The sequence below is a fragment of the Pan troglodytes genome, chromosome 21 (genome assembly GCF_028858775.2).
Source record: "Pan troglodytes isolate AG18354 chromosome 21, NHGRI_mPanTro3-v2.0_pri, whole genome shotgun sequence".
Taxonomy (NCBI): domain Eukaryota; kingdom Metazoa; phylum Chordata; class Mammalia; order Primates; family Hominidae; genus Pan; species Pan troglodytes.
The window spans coordinates 47,790,030-47,806,175 of record NC_072419.2 but is presented as its reverse complement, the minus strand read 5'-3'; the positions used below and the strand labels follow the sequence as shown (position 1 = coordinate 47,806,175).

The 16,146-nt window shown below is 39.7% G+C and overlaps 1 protein-coding gene across 9 annotated transcripts in view; it reads left to right on the top strand.

The window, feature by feature from the left end:
* The window catches only part of CHD6 (chromodomain helicase DNA binding protein 6), a 210,132-nt gene that overhangs the window by 75,134 nt on the left and 118,852 nt on the right, over window positions 1-16,146 (top strand). For all 9 annotated transcript variants that reach the window (XM_054674526.2, XM_054674524.2, XM_016937925.4 and 6 more), the window contains one exon: window positions 4,896-5,416. In XM_054674526.2, the coding sequence (XP_054530501.1) occupies window positions 4,896-5,416 (521 nt within the window). The remainder of the gene's footprint in view (window positions 1-4,895; window positions 5,417-16,146) is intronic.

Sequence of the window (16,146 nt, the reverse complement as noted above, 5' to 3'; positions counted from 1 at the left end):
TTGTGTCTGGCTGATTTCATTTAGCCTGTTTTCAAGGTCTATCCATGGTGTAGCATGTTTCAGTACTTCACTCCTTTTTTATTTTTTTATTTTTTATGTTTTTGAGACAGAGTCTCACTTTGTCACCTAGGCTGGAGTACAGTGGCACGATCTCAGCTCACTGCAACCTCCGCCTCCCAAGTTCAAGCAATTCTCCTGCCTTAGCCTCCCAAGTAGCTGGGATTACAGGCGCATGCCACCCCACCTGGCTAATTTTTGTGTTCTTAGTAGATAGGGAGTTTCACCATGTTGGCCAGGCTGGTCTTGAACTCCTGACCTCATGTGATCCGCCCACCTTGGCCTCCCCTTTGCTGGGATTATAGGTGTGAGCCACTGCACCCAGCCCCATGTTACTCCTTTTTATGGCTGAATAATATGCCATTGTATGGACATACCACATTTTGTTTGCCTGTTCGTCTGTTGATGGATGGAGTTGCTTCCACCTTTTGGCTATTGTGAATAGTGCTGCTGTGAACATTTGTGTGTAAGTTTTTGTTTAAACACCTGTTTTCAATTCTGTGTATATGTGTGTGTGTGTGTGTGTGTGTGTGTGTGTATCTATGATGGAATTGCTGGATCATTTGCTAACTGTGTTTAACTTCTTGAAGGACTGTCACACTGTTAAGTGGCTTCACCATTTTATATTCCCACCAACAATGTATGAAAGTTTCAATTTCTCTGTATCCTTGCCAAAATTATTGTTGTCTTGTCTTTTTTATTATAGCCATCTTAGGTGGGTATAAAATAGTATCTCATTGTGGCCTTGAATTTGGTTCTTTTTTATTATTGACTTGTAAGAATTCTTTATATATTCTAGACACTAGACCCTTATCTGATAAATGATTTGCAAATATTTTCTCCTATTCTGGGGATTTTCTTTATGCACTTCTTCCTCAGCGTCCATGTGGGATTGTTCTAACGCCTTTCATGAATACCAAAATCTGAGGATGCTCAAGTCCCTTATTTAAAATGGTGTAGTATTTGTATATAACCCATACACATCTTCTCATACACTTTAAATCATCTCTAGGTTACTTACAATACCTAACGCAACACAAATGCTACATAAATAGTTGTTGTAGTATATTGTTTTTAAATATGTATTTTTATTGTTGTATTGTCATTTTTAATTGTTTGTTTGTTTTCAAATATTTTCAATCCTCAGTTGGTTGACTCCATAGATGCAGAACCCATGGATTTAGAGGGCCAACTGTACTTTCTTGATAATATTCTTTAAAGTGCAAAAGTTATTAATTTTGATAAGTGTATTAAAGTTTTAAATGAAAAATATTTAAATTCCTTAATTACTATATTTCACATAAAATATGCATACTTTTAGGAAAAGTTGGGGGAAGTCTAATAGTATTATATTATCACTTTATTTAATTTTTCTTTCAAAGAAAGAATCATCCTAAAATTGGGAGAGGGAAATGTCATCACAACTTGGAGAGTATCTTCCCTTTCAACCTTCACATCTCTATATATACCTGTTTGCCATGCCAATATTTAAAGAAACTTGTAAATGGCCAGTAAATACTGTTTATATGAATAAGAGTGAAAGGCTCTCTCTCTATTCCTCAGGAGCTTAGATAGAGAACAGTACTAGCTTGGAAGCAGCTTATAGGCAATGATTGTCAGGTATCCATGTATGGATTCCTTACAGATAGAAATATATGTCTCCTGACCCAAAACAAAAAAATACAGTGAAATATGCTTAATTTTTTTTTTACCTGATGTACTGAAATTTAATGGTTTTTGTTGCCTGAGTTTTAGCATATTATTTCAAGGCTTTCTGTTGAAAAGGTATAGAAATGGTTATAACTGATGAAGAAGATTCTGTAGCAGATACGCTCATTATTCTGGATGATTTTCTTAATTAGAATCTATTTTGACTTTCAGGTTCTTGAATAATTGTTAAAGGTTTGTCCATGGACCTCTGTTTGGAACCACTGCCCAGGGCCATAATTTTTTCATTAGTTCTTAGCTCCTTTTCAACTGACCTGATCCAGTTTATCTAGATTCAAGTCTTTAAGTGTCTTTTCCAGGAATATTGTGGATTGATAATTTTGAATCACAGAAACGAGTTTTTTACTAACAGTGCAGTTTATGAGCTAGCGTTGTTGCATGTGTTACCAGTGGAACCTGTCCATTTCATTCCTGTTTTCCTAGATTCTTGTCTCTATTTAAACTGTTGTTATAATTTGTAAAATATTTTTGGCACCTTGTGGCCCATCATCTTCAACCTGTTCCTTTTAGGGCCAGTTTCAAAGTGGTAATTTAATGTCCTTGGTAGAAGCTGAAACAAAGCTTTTATTTCAGCTCTTTGCCTTTCCCCTGCTGACCTTGAGACGCATGAAAGAAATTTTTTTTTGTCTTATATTTTTTAATCTTCAGCAAATATGTTTTCAAAGCTCCCAACAAGGTGCCTTAAAAATACAAACATTTCTGGTAGACTTTTCAATTATAATTTTATATATTTTATTACTAATATCTGCTTTTTCATCAAGAACTGCATGACCTTTCCCAAAGTGATTGCATATGCCATCACATTTAACTTTTAAGAGATCAAGTCTTGCTGTGTTGCCCAGGCTGGAGTGCAGTGGCACAATCATAGCCCGTTGTAACTTCAAACTGCTGGGCTCAAGTGATCCTCCTGCCTCAGCCTCCTAAGTAGCTAGGACTACAGGTGTGCACCACCACTGCTGGCAAATGTTTCAAATTTTTTTTTTTGGTAGAGACAGGGTCTTGCTCTATTGCCCAGGCTGGTCTCTAACTCCTGACCTCAAGTGGTTCTCCCACCTCAGCCTCCCAAAGTGCTGGTATTACAGGTGTGAACCACCATGCCTGGCTGCATTTAACATTTCTAACCAAGTTTCATCATGCTGGTCTCATGGCCTAGCAATCATTGTAGTTCCCCAGGAGGTCATACAATGCTCAATGAATTGGGTGTGAGCTTTGGCCAGATGGAGAGTTCAAATCCAGGCTCCTGCACTCAGTAGCCATATAGCCTTGGGCATATCAATTAACATCACTAATCTTCCATTTCTCTGTATACAAAATCGGCATCTTCATATTGACCCTGTGGGATTGTTATAAAGATTACAGGTCATGAAACATGCCTTGCACAAGCCCTAGTGTACCCATATGGCATGTTTTCAATAAATGTTAGCTGCAGCTCTTGCTATTGCCTAAGGATTGAATGCTCCCTTACTGCCACCTGCTTCTAGCTTCTTTGGGGACCCCTGTCCTTCAGAAAAGGGTCCTGGACGTGAGATATGAGCTGAAAAGACAGGGTCTCACTCTGACCTTCAGAGAGCCGCCTCGGTGGGAGTAGATCTTTTATGTTATCTTTGAAAGCCTAAGAAACCTGTGACTCATCCTTTTTAAGTCTGTACACCCTTGCATGCTAAGCAAAAACTTGTTCCTTGAGGGCCAGGCATCCTTGGCACAGAATTCAAGAATCTTCCGAGGACAGCTCTGCACTTCACAGGAGCCAAGCTTTACCTGGATACCTGTCACCTCACTGCTGGATTTCTTCTTGCCTTGTATCCCATTAAAACAGTTTTTAAAATTGTGGTAAAAGCGTATGATAGAAAATTTACCACCTTAACCATTTTTTTTGTATTTGATTTTAAATTCCTTTTATGTCCACTTATCTCCTCCTTTTCCAAAGCCTTCTCAAGTGCTCAATCAGCAATGAGATCATCAAACTGAATTGTTTTCCTTTTATTTATTTATTTATTTATTTTTGAAAGTAGTGAGTCCTGTCAGAATGACCAATTCCCTTTGTATTTAGGCTTATGAGGCTGTACTGTATTGATATGATAAAGATCTGCCCCCCGCCCCCCCAAAAATCTTTCCTTTCTTTCATCTTTTTCTCCTGGGATTCTCAGTGTTATGTTTGGGAGCATTGGACTAGGGAAAGAAACTGGAAAAACAGAAGGGGGAATATGCAGCTGAATGTTACAGTCTCTGTAACTACCAGGGTGGGCCAGGAAGTCTGAGCACAGATTGGGTAACCAGCATACTGAAGGGAAACCATGCCACCTGGGCAACTGTCTGTGCCCTTTAGCACATGCCAGGCCTCTTGTTAAGAGAGCAGGTTCCTCACAAATGGTGCTGTTTCTAAGCCGTCATGCAAAGATGATTGTAACCGTCTTCTTAGAAAGCCTGCTTGTCCCTCCCAGGCTCTTCTTAAGTTATTTCTTTGTTCCAGACCAAGGAGAAGGTGCCGTTCCTTGAAACTAACACCCACATTGTTACCGATTATCACCAACCTTAGCTTTGTTGTGAAATTGTAAATATTTTTTGCAACACCAGACCTGAAAGAATGAGATATAACTTCTAAACCCAAAGGGATGTTTTCTTAAAAAGTGGTCACTTTGGGGGGCTGTACTTTTATTTGTTGGTGCTCAAAAACAGCTTTGCAACTTCCATTTTAGGGATGCCTTCAGCACCTGTGACACATCCTTTCTAATGGCATCTATCACCATAAAACTTCCTCCTATACAGGTAGTTTGGTTTTTGCAAGTGGCTAAAGGTTATTTGGTGCTCAGTCTGGTGGCTAGATTAGATGATCATACAGAACAGCACAATTTTTAGTTAAAATCAAAGGCCTACCTTTGAATGATCCTGATTTAGTATGCTAACAACACGTTGGCACAGCTCCACAAGTGTAAAGGCCGTGTATGTCCTGTTTGCCACTCTGTCTCCAAGGCCTAGCACAATAGGAACTAACAGAGAGTGGGAACTCAGTAAATATTTGTTGAGCAAATCCATGTATTCAAACTGGGTAACTCTCTTTGTCTGAAGCATGAATTGGAAGGGTAATATGCTTGTTTCTCTCTCTTTTACAGTTGTCAAATTTAAAAGTTTTGAATCACTCCCCAATGTCTGATGCCTCTGTCAATTTTGACTACAAATCTCCATCCCCATTTGACTGCAGCACTGATCAAGAAGAGAAAATTGAAGATGTTGCTAGTCACTGTCTGCCTCAGAAGGACCTGTATACTGCTGAAGAGGAAGCTGCTACCCTTTTTCCTAGGAAAATGACATCCCATAATGGGATGGAGGACAGTGGAGGAGGAGGTACTGGAGTGAAGAAGAAACGGAAGAAAAAGGAGCCAGGAGACCAAGAGGGTGCAGCAAAGGGAAGCAAGGACAGAGAGCCCAAGCCAAAGAGGAAACGAGAACCGAAAGAGCCAAAGGAACCCAGAAAGGCCAAGGAGCCGAAGAAGGCCAAGGAGCACAAGGAGCCGAAGCAAAAAGATGGGGCAAAGAAGGCACGGAAGCCCCGGGAGGCCTCGGGCACCAAGGAGGCCAAAGAGAAGAGGAGCTGCACTGACTCTGCAGCCAGGACGAAGTCCAGGAAGGCCAGGTACGTTCCTTTCTCCCTTCTCTGAGCACTTGCCTATGCCAGTGCAGAATGATTTGCCTTTGGCATTAGCCCAAGCCCCTAGGCATAACCCTGCTGCACTCCTGTGGGCCTAAGCTTCACATCTCACCTGTATAGGATGGGGAGCAGGGGTAACCCCTTGGTGCTAATGCAAGGGGCTGTCCTTGGAGGTTGCTGTTTTCTCATTGCATTTCTAAAGTCGTGGTATTTCAAAAACGACATTTGTGTTTTTAGGATACTCCCAAGAATTCCCCACCCCCTTCAGACCCCAACCATTCTTTTTGGTCTTAGTACTTAGCATTCTTTAGTTGCTAGCTGTGTAGATGTACCCGCTATATCCCATGTTTATATGTTCTTTGTGTCTATATTAGCTTTCAGCCAAAAATGAACCACTTTTCTTACCTCCTAATGAGAGAAAGATAACCTTAATTAATAATACTGACCATGCAGTTTCTTGCCATTCCTTTTGGACTAAAAAGAATTAAAATGTTAACATGCACAGGGTGTAAGGGAAGTGACATCCCAGGTGTGATACAGGGGGCAGTGATTTTTGGAACAGCAGTCGTGTAGAGTGGCAGAGGAGCTGCTATGAGGAGGATGCACAGTCACGGGAATCAGTGGTGCAGGAAGCCTGAGAGAGCCGTCAGTATGCACAGATTTCCAGATAGATGAGGACTGACTAGCTTCCCCTAGGTTCCAAGCTCTGAGTACAGGACCATTCCTGATCTGTTTATCTAGTTCATTGTCTAGCACAGTGCTTGACACATTGACAAGTGCTTAGGAAATGCTGAGTAAATGAGACCAGAGGAGACCATAATGACTTACAGAGAGACCAGAGTGCATAGGTACAGATTCACTGTATAGACCCTATCAAGACAGCAAATGCATTCCTTGTGCAGGGAACTCAATATCTGTCATCATATGCAAATATTATATTTCTCATTTTGTTTCTAAATTCCTTGTGGAGAACTTTATATTTAGAATTTTGAGGAAACACCAAATACATGACTCCTATCTTAAGGAATTTACATGTCTAAAATCTAAGTGCAAGGGAAGGTTAATTATATTTATCTATGTATCTATTATTTTAGACCAAGAGCACTCATAAAAAAACACAGACTGATGTGGATACTAACAAAACATAAAGTAATGAGGCCATCACACCTGTGTTGGTCAGGCATGAAGGAGGTAATTTTAAGAATGCATTTTAAGTGGTGTGTGTTGCAACCTGGAGTTTACTATATGGTTCAGTTCTTTTTCAGAAGGACAGCTTGTTGGGACCAGATGGATAGTTTCTTAATCCAAATTAAAATTTTGCCTCATAATATTCACTCCCTTCTGTCTGGCAGGGAATTTCATCTTTCATCTACCACAGAAACTTGGGTGGGATCTCAGGAATGTAGGTTACAGAAAATGCCCATAAAATACCTTACAGACGGCCAAGAGAGAGGTAGACAGAACTCAGGATTCTGCCTAACTAAAACCTTACAGGATTTGTTTCTTAGTGAACCTAGTGAGCATACTCTAGTCTCCAGTGTGTGGATGGAGTAGCAGAGTGACTGTTCAGCCTCTGCAAATAATTTTCATCTCCAGATTACTTTGGAGGAACTGAAGTGGTACTTTGGGATAATAGCATATATAAAGGAGGAGGATCAGACATGAGCTAGTGTGGCAACTTTTTTTTATTATTATTACAGAGAATAATAAGGAATAAAGATTGTGTTTGAGAATTTAGGGTAATTAGAGGAGAGTTTTATAGCCCTAATAAGAAGTCTTGGTTTGTATCTAGAAGACATTAGAAAGCCATAGGTGTCTGAGCCCATTTAGTCACTGGTTTCTGATGTTTACAATTTTATCAACTCCTCCTTTTTTAAGGAATTCATGTTTACATTGTATGAGGTCTGAAACAAAGTGATGAGTATGCAAACATTGTCATAAATTCCATTTTGGGGGAATAAGGAGGCATTTAACAAAGTGTTGGATGCCAAATGTATAGGCAAAATCAGGATTCTGTCTAGCGAAAATGTACAGTCTTTGTTATATAAATGTAGCAATATTAACGCAACTTGATTTGATCTAATTAGGCTGTATGAAATATAAGTGAGTTGGAGAAGTGCTTGGCAGTGTTTTCAAAGGCTGCTAACTTAGAAGACAGCAGAACCTTTTGAGGTTTAGAAGTCCAAGAGACACCCTATTAGAGGAGACTGACAGAAGTGATCATCTCTTCAAAAATGTGGACAAGTTACATGAGCTTTCTCTTTATTTTAGAGTTCTATTACATTGATCTGTAACATAATAGAATTCTTCTATGTACTCCAGGGTTCTGGACTGGTTAGCCTTTGATTGCTTCTCTTTTATATCTTTATAAAGTTGTTTTGGTTCCTTTAATTAGTGATCCTACTGGTAGGCAGAAGCAATTTTAGATATGAAGCATGTTAATTGATTTAAAAATACATGTATATATATACACACACATATGTATATATGCATATGTTAGTAATTAAGCCTTAGTTTTTTGTTCCCGTTGATTTACTCTTGCAGATTGGCTCAAGTACATGTTTTGATTTGAGCAGGTATCGATTAGACCCTGGTAATACTTGATGGCTATAAATGATTCACTTAATGCTTGGATTACTGTAGGAGCTCCGCAACTGATTTACGGGCTTCTGGCCTTTTCCTCCCTCAGTCCATCTTGCCAGCTGCCACCTGGCTAGTCTTTCTGAAGCCCTGCTGTTGGCCCCTTTATTTATGTTGGCAACAGTGGTGGTGGTGGTGGTGGTAAATCAAATCGCCTTTTCTCCCTTTTCAATTCTAAATCAGTTGAGAAATAGTCAATAGAAATGGGCATTCGTTTATCAGCTCGGTTATTGGTAAACTGGATTGAAAAACATTTGTTAGCTTGTGGCCACCATCAGACTTGCTGTTACTCCCTCACTTGAGTTTATCTGCCAGCACTGCAGGCACTCGGAAGCAGAGGTGGTAGTGCTGGGCCATGTGTGCTCCATTCCTTCTTCCAGTCTTGCTATTCGGGTATTTCCCCAGTCGGGGAAGTGAGATAAGTTTGAAGAAGGGTAGAAAATATATTTCCAGTATTTTTCAGTCCTTGGGAATAAAATATGCTTTTCCTCATGAAAACATGGAGACAGGGAAATAGGATTCCCTCAACAATTTATAACCGCCTAGAATCTTCTGATTGTTCCTGTTGCCCCCTGATTGCTCCTGTTGTCCCCTGATTGCTCCTGTTGCCTCCAGGACAAAATCCAGACTCCAGACAGGACAAAATCCAGACTCCTTCCTCTGTTATTCAGACCCTCTGGGGTCTGACATCTCCCTCCCTTTCCATCTCTGGCGCTATACCTGGCCAACTCGATTAATCTCGTTAGTTCTTAAAGGTCCTTGACCCACTTCTCCTTTGGATTGCTTTTGGTATTTCCCCAGCTCTTACCCTTCTCTCAGTATCCCAAGTCCTTTCCATTCTTCAGGTCTGAGTGCAAGTCTCAGTTCAGATATATATCAGAGTTCAGATATATATCAGTACAGATATATATCAGAGTTTCCCCAAACCAGTGTACCTGTGTGTCCCCTCTGAACTTCCATAGCCCTGTTGTATTGCAGCCAGGGAAACGGAGACCCACAGAGAAGTGACTTGTCTAAGGTCATTCACAGATGTGTGTTATAATCTCAGGCCTGATTCGCAGTCTTGTATGTTTGCCTCTAAAACAGGCTACTTTTCTCGTCATTAATTGTGGTTTTTAGGTATGTGTGACTTGTTTTCCTCAACAAAAGTTAAGATATGTATATGTATATATACCAAGAATAAATGGATAGAGCTCTTCTCCTTGAAAATACGACCTGTATAAGGTATCTTATAACTCCCATTGTTATATAACAGTAGGTAATATATCCATTTTATAATTGAATGAAAGTTCAAAAAGTTAAGTAACTTGTCCAAGGCACAAAACTAGTGAGCACCATTGTTGGGATTTGACTCCAGGTTCACCTGACTGTAAAACCGACTTTTCTCTCCATAGCTGTGTGTCTTTTATGGTTTGCTAAGGAAGATCAGAAATGGACATGGGGAGATTTCAGTGTCAGAGAAATTGGTTTTTATTTGTAGGAAATGGTCCCTCTTCTATAGAATTTCAGTTTGCATACTCCATGGTATCCTTTCAAGGACTAAAATGTCTTCAACTTTTTCCTTTGTTTGTGTTTGCATTTGAGAGGCAACAAGCAGATTATTGAACGTGTCTGTTCTAAACAGGTGATAGGTAGAGTCTAGCAAATTTTCCTTTTCAAGGATGATATTAATAGTGATCAGTATTCATTTATTGCTTAAGAGATAAAAGCCTAAAATTCTTAAATAGGAGAAGTTTCAATTGAAACTAGTATTTATTCTTTTCCCTCCAAATTATTATTATTATTTTTTTTAGAGATGGGGTCTCCCCAATAGCTGGGATTACAGATATATATCACCAAACCTGGCTTAATTCTCTAAATTATTTTTGAGTATGAGTTTAGTTCATTCCTTTATTGTGTAAAACTTAAGCAAGAAAGAAAGCTCCTTCAGGAAGCCAAGTTAGGCTCTGTCATTTTCCTGACTCTGAAATTAAAATTTCATTTGGTATAGCTCATATGCTTATACTATTTTTAAAATTATAGTGCCTTATTCCAGAGAGGATTGGAGCCACTTGCCTAAGAAGACATACCCAGATGTACGTTTATGTGTATACATAAAAACATATACACATACCTATGCATACATAGCTGTACATGGCTGGTATAGCTGGAGGAGGGGATCAGAAAGGCAGGGGTCAGGTCATGTAGGGTCATGAAATGTTAATAAAGGCTTTGGGAATATATTGTTCCCAAAATTGTTCATTATATTGAATATAATGTTTTGGCCTTAGAAAAGCAACATGCCAGTTTCTCAGAGAAGCTAAGTTTTTACCATTTGAGAAAGAAATTTCTTATTAGGGAACTGTTATAGTTCATTTTATGTTGCTATAACAGAATACACAGACTAGATAATGTATAATGAACAGAAATTTATTTGGCTTACCATTCTGGAGACTGGGAAGTCCAACAGTATGGCACTGGAATCTGGGGAGGACCTGTGTGCAGCTCCTCATCCTGTGGCCAAAGGCAGAGAGAGGAGCAAGAGAGGACGAAATGTTAACGAGAGAGGGCTACTCTCAAGAGAATCCACTCCTGTGATAACAATATTCATCCATTCATGAGTCCAGAGCCACCTGACCTGATCTCCTCTTATTAGACCCCAACCCCTGACACTGCTGCATTGGAGATGAGGTTTCCAACACAGGAATTTTGGGGGACAAATTCAGATTATAGCAAGAACTGTTATGCAGTAGATACTGTGCTCAACAACAGTTTTTGCATCTAATGCTTCTAAATGCCGGTGAATTTCATTTTTTTCTTCCTGAAATAGCCTTTAGTAAAAAGTCAGCTTCGTGGCATTAAGGCACAGCCGAGTGAGCAGGAAAGATGATCCATTTCAGTTGTGTATGAAGCCTTCTGATTCTTTTACTCTATATCCAGGGAGTGAGTATCTGAGGAGTAGGTCTGTGGCCAGCTCTTTAGGTTGCCCTTTCTCACATAGGGAGCCAAGCATTTTGACTGAGCTGAAGGTTGCTTCTTTTTTTTTTTTTTTTTTTTGAGACAGGGTCTCGCTCTGTCGCCCAGGCTGGAGTGCAGTGGTGTGATCTCGGCTCACTGCAATCTCCACCTCCTGGGTTCAGGCAGTTCTGCTTCAGCCTCCCGAGTAGCTGGGACACCACACCCAGTTTATTTTTTGTATTTTTAGTAGAGACGGGGTTTTGCTATGTTGGCCAGGCTGGTCTCGAACTCCTGTCCTCAAGTGATTTGCTTGCCTGGCCTCTTAAAGTGCTGGGATTACAGGCATGAGCCATGGTGCCCAGCCTGAATGTTGCTTTTAAAAGCTAGGGTCTTGAGTTTTGGTGTTCATGTTGTTGGTGAGGGCAGAGGATAAGCTTTGGAATTTCCACACATATGAGAATGGTTCATATTCTTGCTTGCAAGTCAAGAAATTAGTCAGTGTGCTGGCCCAAGTGGAGGTCTGTCTACCTGGATCTCTGGTCCTCAGACTTTGCTGTGCCTAGGGAACTACCTGGACAGCTTGTTAGAAAAGTGGATTCCCCAGAGAGAATGATTAGGTCTGGGGTGGAACCCAGAAACTTGCAGTTCAAAATTCTCCCAGGTAATTACAGTGTGGCTGATTCTTAGATTATCCTTTGAGAAACATGTTTCCCAGGTGAAAGATCACAGGAAAAGTGGAGCCTGTGTAAGTTTTTATATGTAACATCTGCTAGGAATGAAAAAGCAAAAAGAGGAAAAGAAGTGGTTGGTGTGATCAGCCCCAATTTCAGTTTTTCATCCCCGTTTGTTTGGTTTGTCAACCCAGAGCAGATTTTTCTCCCGAATCCAGCATTTTACCTTTTTTCGCTTTCATCTGTGATGATTGCTTCTGCAAAGTGTTAAACCCCAGGCCTTCTGATTATATAACCATTTGAGCTGCCTGATTGCCGCTGAGTCAGCTGATAACTGTGTGGTGCAGGAAGAGTGGTAGAACTCAACTACCTTTCCTCCTCACAAGAGCTGGTGGCTCTTTCTCATTTATTTGAAAGTCAATCAGCTATCTGTTTAGAGAGATCTTTATTGAGGCTAATTTCAGGTTCAAGAGATTACATTAATGGGATTCTTTCTGTTGGGAGACTTGTTTTTACATTGTGACCATTTATTAGAATAAAGAAGACATAACGGTGTGTATGAGTCCTCAGTAGAGACCCTGAGCTTGGAACCCATTGGACTTCATGTTAACCAGGGAAGAAATCTAAATGGTAGTGTCAGAGACCCACCTTGGAAGCTTTGCACTAAGTCTTTATTTCTGGGGTTTTTGTTTTTTTTTTAAGAGCATCAGAAGTGCTTACTCTGTGGCCTGGTGCATAGTAGACCTTTACCAAATCTGTAAGGAAAGAGTTACTAAATAATAATGCTTGATAAATGCCTACTCATTTATCCAGTATATTTTTATTGCCTCTTCTGTGTCTTGCTTTATGAGTTTTTTTATAGGGAAAGGAAGCAAAGTGTCACAGAAGTATCTATGAGACTAGTCATTGAGGTACTTTTATGAGTTTGAGGTGCTTTTCACAAGAAGCAACCTTGACAAGTGTTCAAGAAACAGGCAAAGATATAAACAAATGAAAAACCTGATATAACTGCATACAGAGTAGCTGAAAGGATTTAGAAGGTAAAGAGTATGTCATTTCTGGTCTGGGGAGTCCCTTGGAAGAGATGAGTATTGATCCAGTTATTAAAGAAATTAATAGATGAGAAAAGACTTAAAGCAAAAAGACCAAAAGACATTTAAACAAATGTTCTTTTTAGGGGCTTCCAGATTTTAAGATGGTACACGCAGCCTGCTTTCATTTTCACCTCTTATCCAAATCTTACTGAAATGATAGGAAGAACAGAGGGGAAGAAATATTTCACAGATGAGAGCTATTACTGAATTTCTGGACAAAGAAGTCCAGTGGTATCATACTGGTGGATAAATGGTGTGGAGGGAGTCCTAGCTAGAGCTCAGGCAGGCGCTGTGTTTGCAGCAAAGATAGAGGTGTTTCCTCCTTGCAATGGAGCAGGCAGCTCTGGAGGAGGGATTGGAGGCAGGCCAGAAGCGGAGGTGGCTGATTAAGGGACTGTCTGCAGAATGGCTGTGTGGTTTGTCAGCTCCAGGATGAACTCAGGCAATTACTCTAAGAATATTGGGCAGTTTGCCCTGGGGAAGGGGCTAGGGCTCCATATAAGGAATCATACCCACAGGAAGGGGGCACAGGGCACTAACTTCTCTGCCCTTCCCTGCCCATACCCTAAAAAGTGGAGGGAGGGACAGCCACTTGACAAGTCTTGCCATGTGTACAGTGTCCTAGGCCAGGCTTCCTATTCAGGGGCGAGGCTTGTAGAGAAAGCAGTTTACTTGGCAGCAGAGGAGAGCCTCACCAGGCACCTGTATTACCAGCCTAGTTGATTTTCAATAGGAAATCAGTCTACTGAAGAGCACAAGACCGTAGAGGAAAACGAGCAGCATAAAGCAGGAAAAGGAAGAAAGAAAAGAACAACTGTCATCAGAAGAAATAATTCAAGGAAAAGAATGAACACATTTTAAATTAGCATCCTCAGATTGAGGATATTTTGTCTGCAACACAAGAATGGGTCATGACAGAGGAGCAATCAGAAAAGCAAAGAATTAATGAAAATTTAAAGTGTGGTTGCCTCCACTAAGAGAGTTCAACGAAAATACTGAGTAGGGACAGCAATAGGAGAGGTATATGAGATCTGAATTCATCAACTTTCCTATCAGGATGTCAGTAGCCATTGCTTACTGTTGATAAATAATGAACTAGAAGCATGAGCGTATTTGGGGTTAGAGAGGCATCAGTCAAAAGTGATCCTCTCTGGGGATTTGGTGTACTGAGGATGGGTTATACTTTTTATTTGAAACTCTTCTATACTTCCTGAATTTTTATTTTCAGTTGCTTTTATTACTTTTAATAGGACTACTTGGTAAAACTCTGCTTTTTCATCTTAAGAGGAAGTAATCTTTTTGTTTCCTTTTTACTAGGACAATATCACAAACCTCTCTAATCTCCGTTTTGAAGGTGTTGATGATACGGTTAAAGGGACTGACAGGGCAGATTTAGTTCACAGTTTATCTACAGCAGATTATATCTGTACCAAAATAATTAGGGTCTTTTTATATTTTTTCTTTTAACTAGTATCTTTAAAAAATCAATACCAACTCAGTTTTCTATGTAGACTCAGTTAATACGGGTATTATGGAAAAGCTGAATCAAGTGTGCAAATGAGCTTTTTCAAGGTGATATCCATGTTTTCAGTATTGTACTCCTGGGAAGAAGATCAAAGCCTATAGGAAGGTCAGTGCTGGAAGCTTCTCTGAAGCGTTGTTGCTGGAGTGGAGTAGTGGTTCCTGGACTGGACTTCTGAGACTCTACGTGTCTTTGGAGGCAGTCATTGGGATCATGAGCTATTTTCGGTGGCTGTAGTAGTAACGCATTCTTTCCGTAAGGCTCTGATGGATATTTTATAAGGTTTTAATTTTAAAATGAGAAGATGAATCATTTTGAATTAATGCATCTTAGTAGATAAGAGCTTTCAATACCTGGAGTCCACGGGGACAGAGCCATAAAAGATTCATAGTAGTACGATGTCGTGACATGTACCCATATCTTTCCTCGTACTCAGATTCAGCACTCACTTCCTAACTCTCAGTTCTAGCAAAGAAACCTGGAGGTTAGAAACTGGAGATATGCTTGAAGAGAAAGTTTGAGAAATCCTAGTGCTTTCATATGATAATGAAATTTCCTATTTGGAAAGCAAAAAAAACAAAAAACAAAAAAAAAACCACGTTTTTACTAGGACAGACTACAGAAAGTAAAGATGCACAAAATGTTCTTGGCTGATGAAGCCATGTGGAAGACAGGATAAAAGCTTTGATGGTTATAAGTAATAGTTGTCCTACATGTATGATATAACTGATTGGGAGTTTCTTGCATGTCATAAATGCATAGTAGGTACTTTCTTTAAAGTGGAGATATGTTTGATTGTAAAATCAAGTTTTAATAAAAAATAGTTACTTTGACTCTCAAAAATGTTATTTCTTCCTTTTTTTCCTTGCAAGTTAGTTTGTTCTAACTCTGAAAGCTATTAATAAAAAAGAGGATTATAGAAATAAGATTGCTTTGATTCAAGCTCCTGTGCCATTAATTGGTGGGAGTATTAGGCCTTTGTGTTATTCAGAACTCTCTTGGTTACAAGTAACATAAACCCAATCAAATTAGCTTAAGTTAGAAAAAAATGATGATGAGGTTCACTGGCTTAAGGAATCAGAACCAGGAAGTTTAGTTGAGACCAAGGCAGTTTGTCTTCAGTGACCCCCTGCGCCTGTCTGGGTGCCACTCCATTCTTTGCAAATGCATTCCTCTCAAGGCTGGAATCATGGCTGCCCATAGCTGTGGGCTTACAGCTTAACAACTTCATGACCTAGGAAGAAAGATTCATTTTCCTACCCACTCCTGCCAATATATATATATATTTTAAAGGAAGGACTCCCAGATTAGTCTGGCTGGGTCATGTGTCCATCCTGGACCAATCACCATGGTAAAAAGAATAGGGTACGATAGCCCAGTCTGACCTTCTGCCAGAGCTCTTTGATAGTCTAGGAATCAGTATTGGTTGTCAGAAAAAAAGATGCCAAACACAGTATCCACTTCAGCCGTGGAATAGATGTATGTCAAGATAAATTATTTTTTAAAGTTTATATATGTATATATACTTATATTATAAACTTATTTTAATAAATATTTGTGTATGTGTGTGTGTGCGCACGCGTGCACGCATGTTTCCTGAACCAGTTGCAAACAAGTTACGTATGTCAGGCCTTTTTGTCCCTAAATATATCAGTGTGTCTTTCCTAAGTTCTTATTCTTCTGTAACCATTGTCTAGTTATTCTTTTTGTTCCATTATAACTAATAAGTAATCTGCAGGGAGACATTTTAAGATCATGCAAATATCCTGCTTCTCTTCACATCATTCTCCCAAGATTTAGCATCCCTTGATGATTCTGCACCATGCCCATCTTTTCTACGTTGGTTACAAA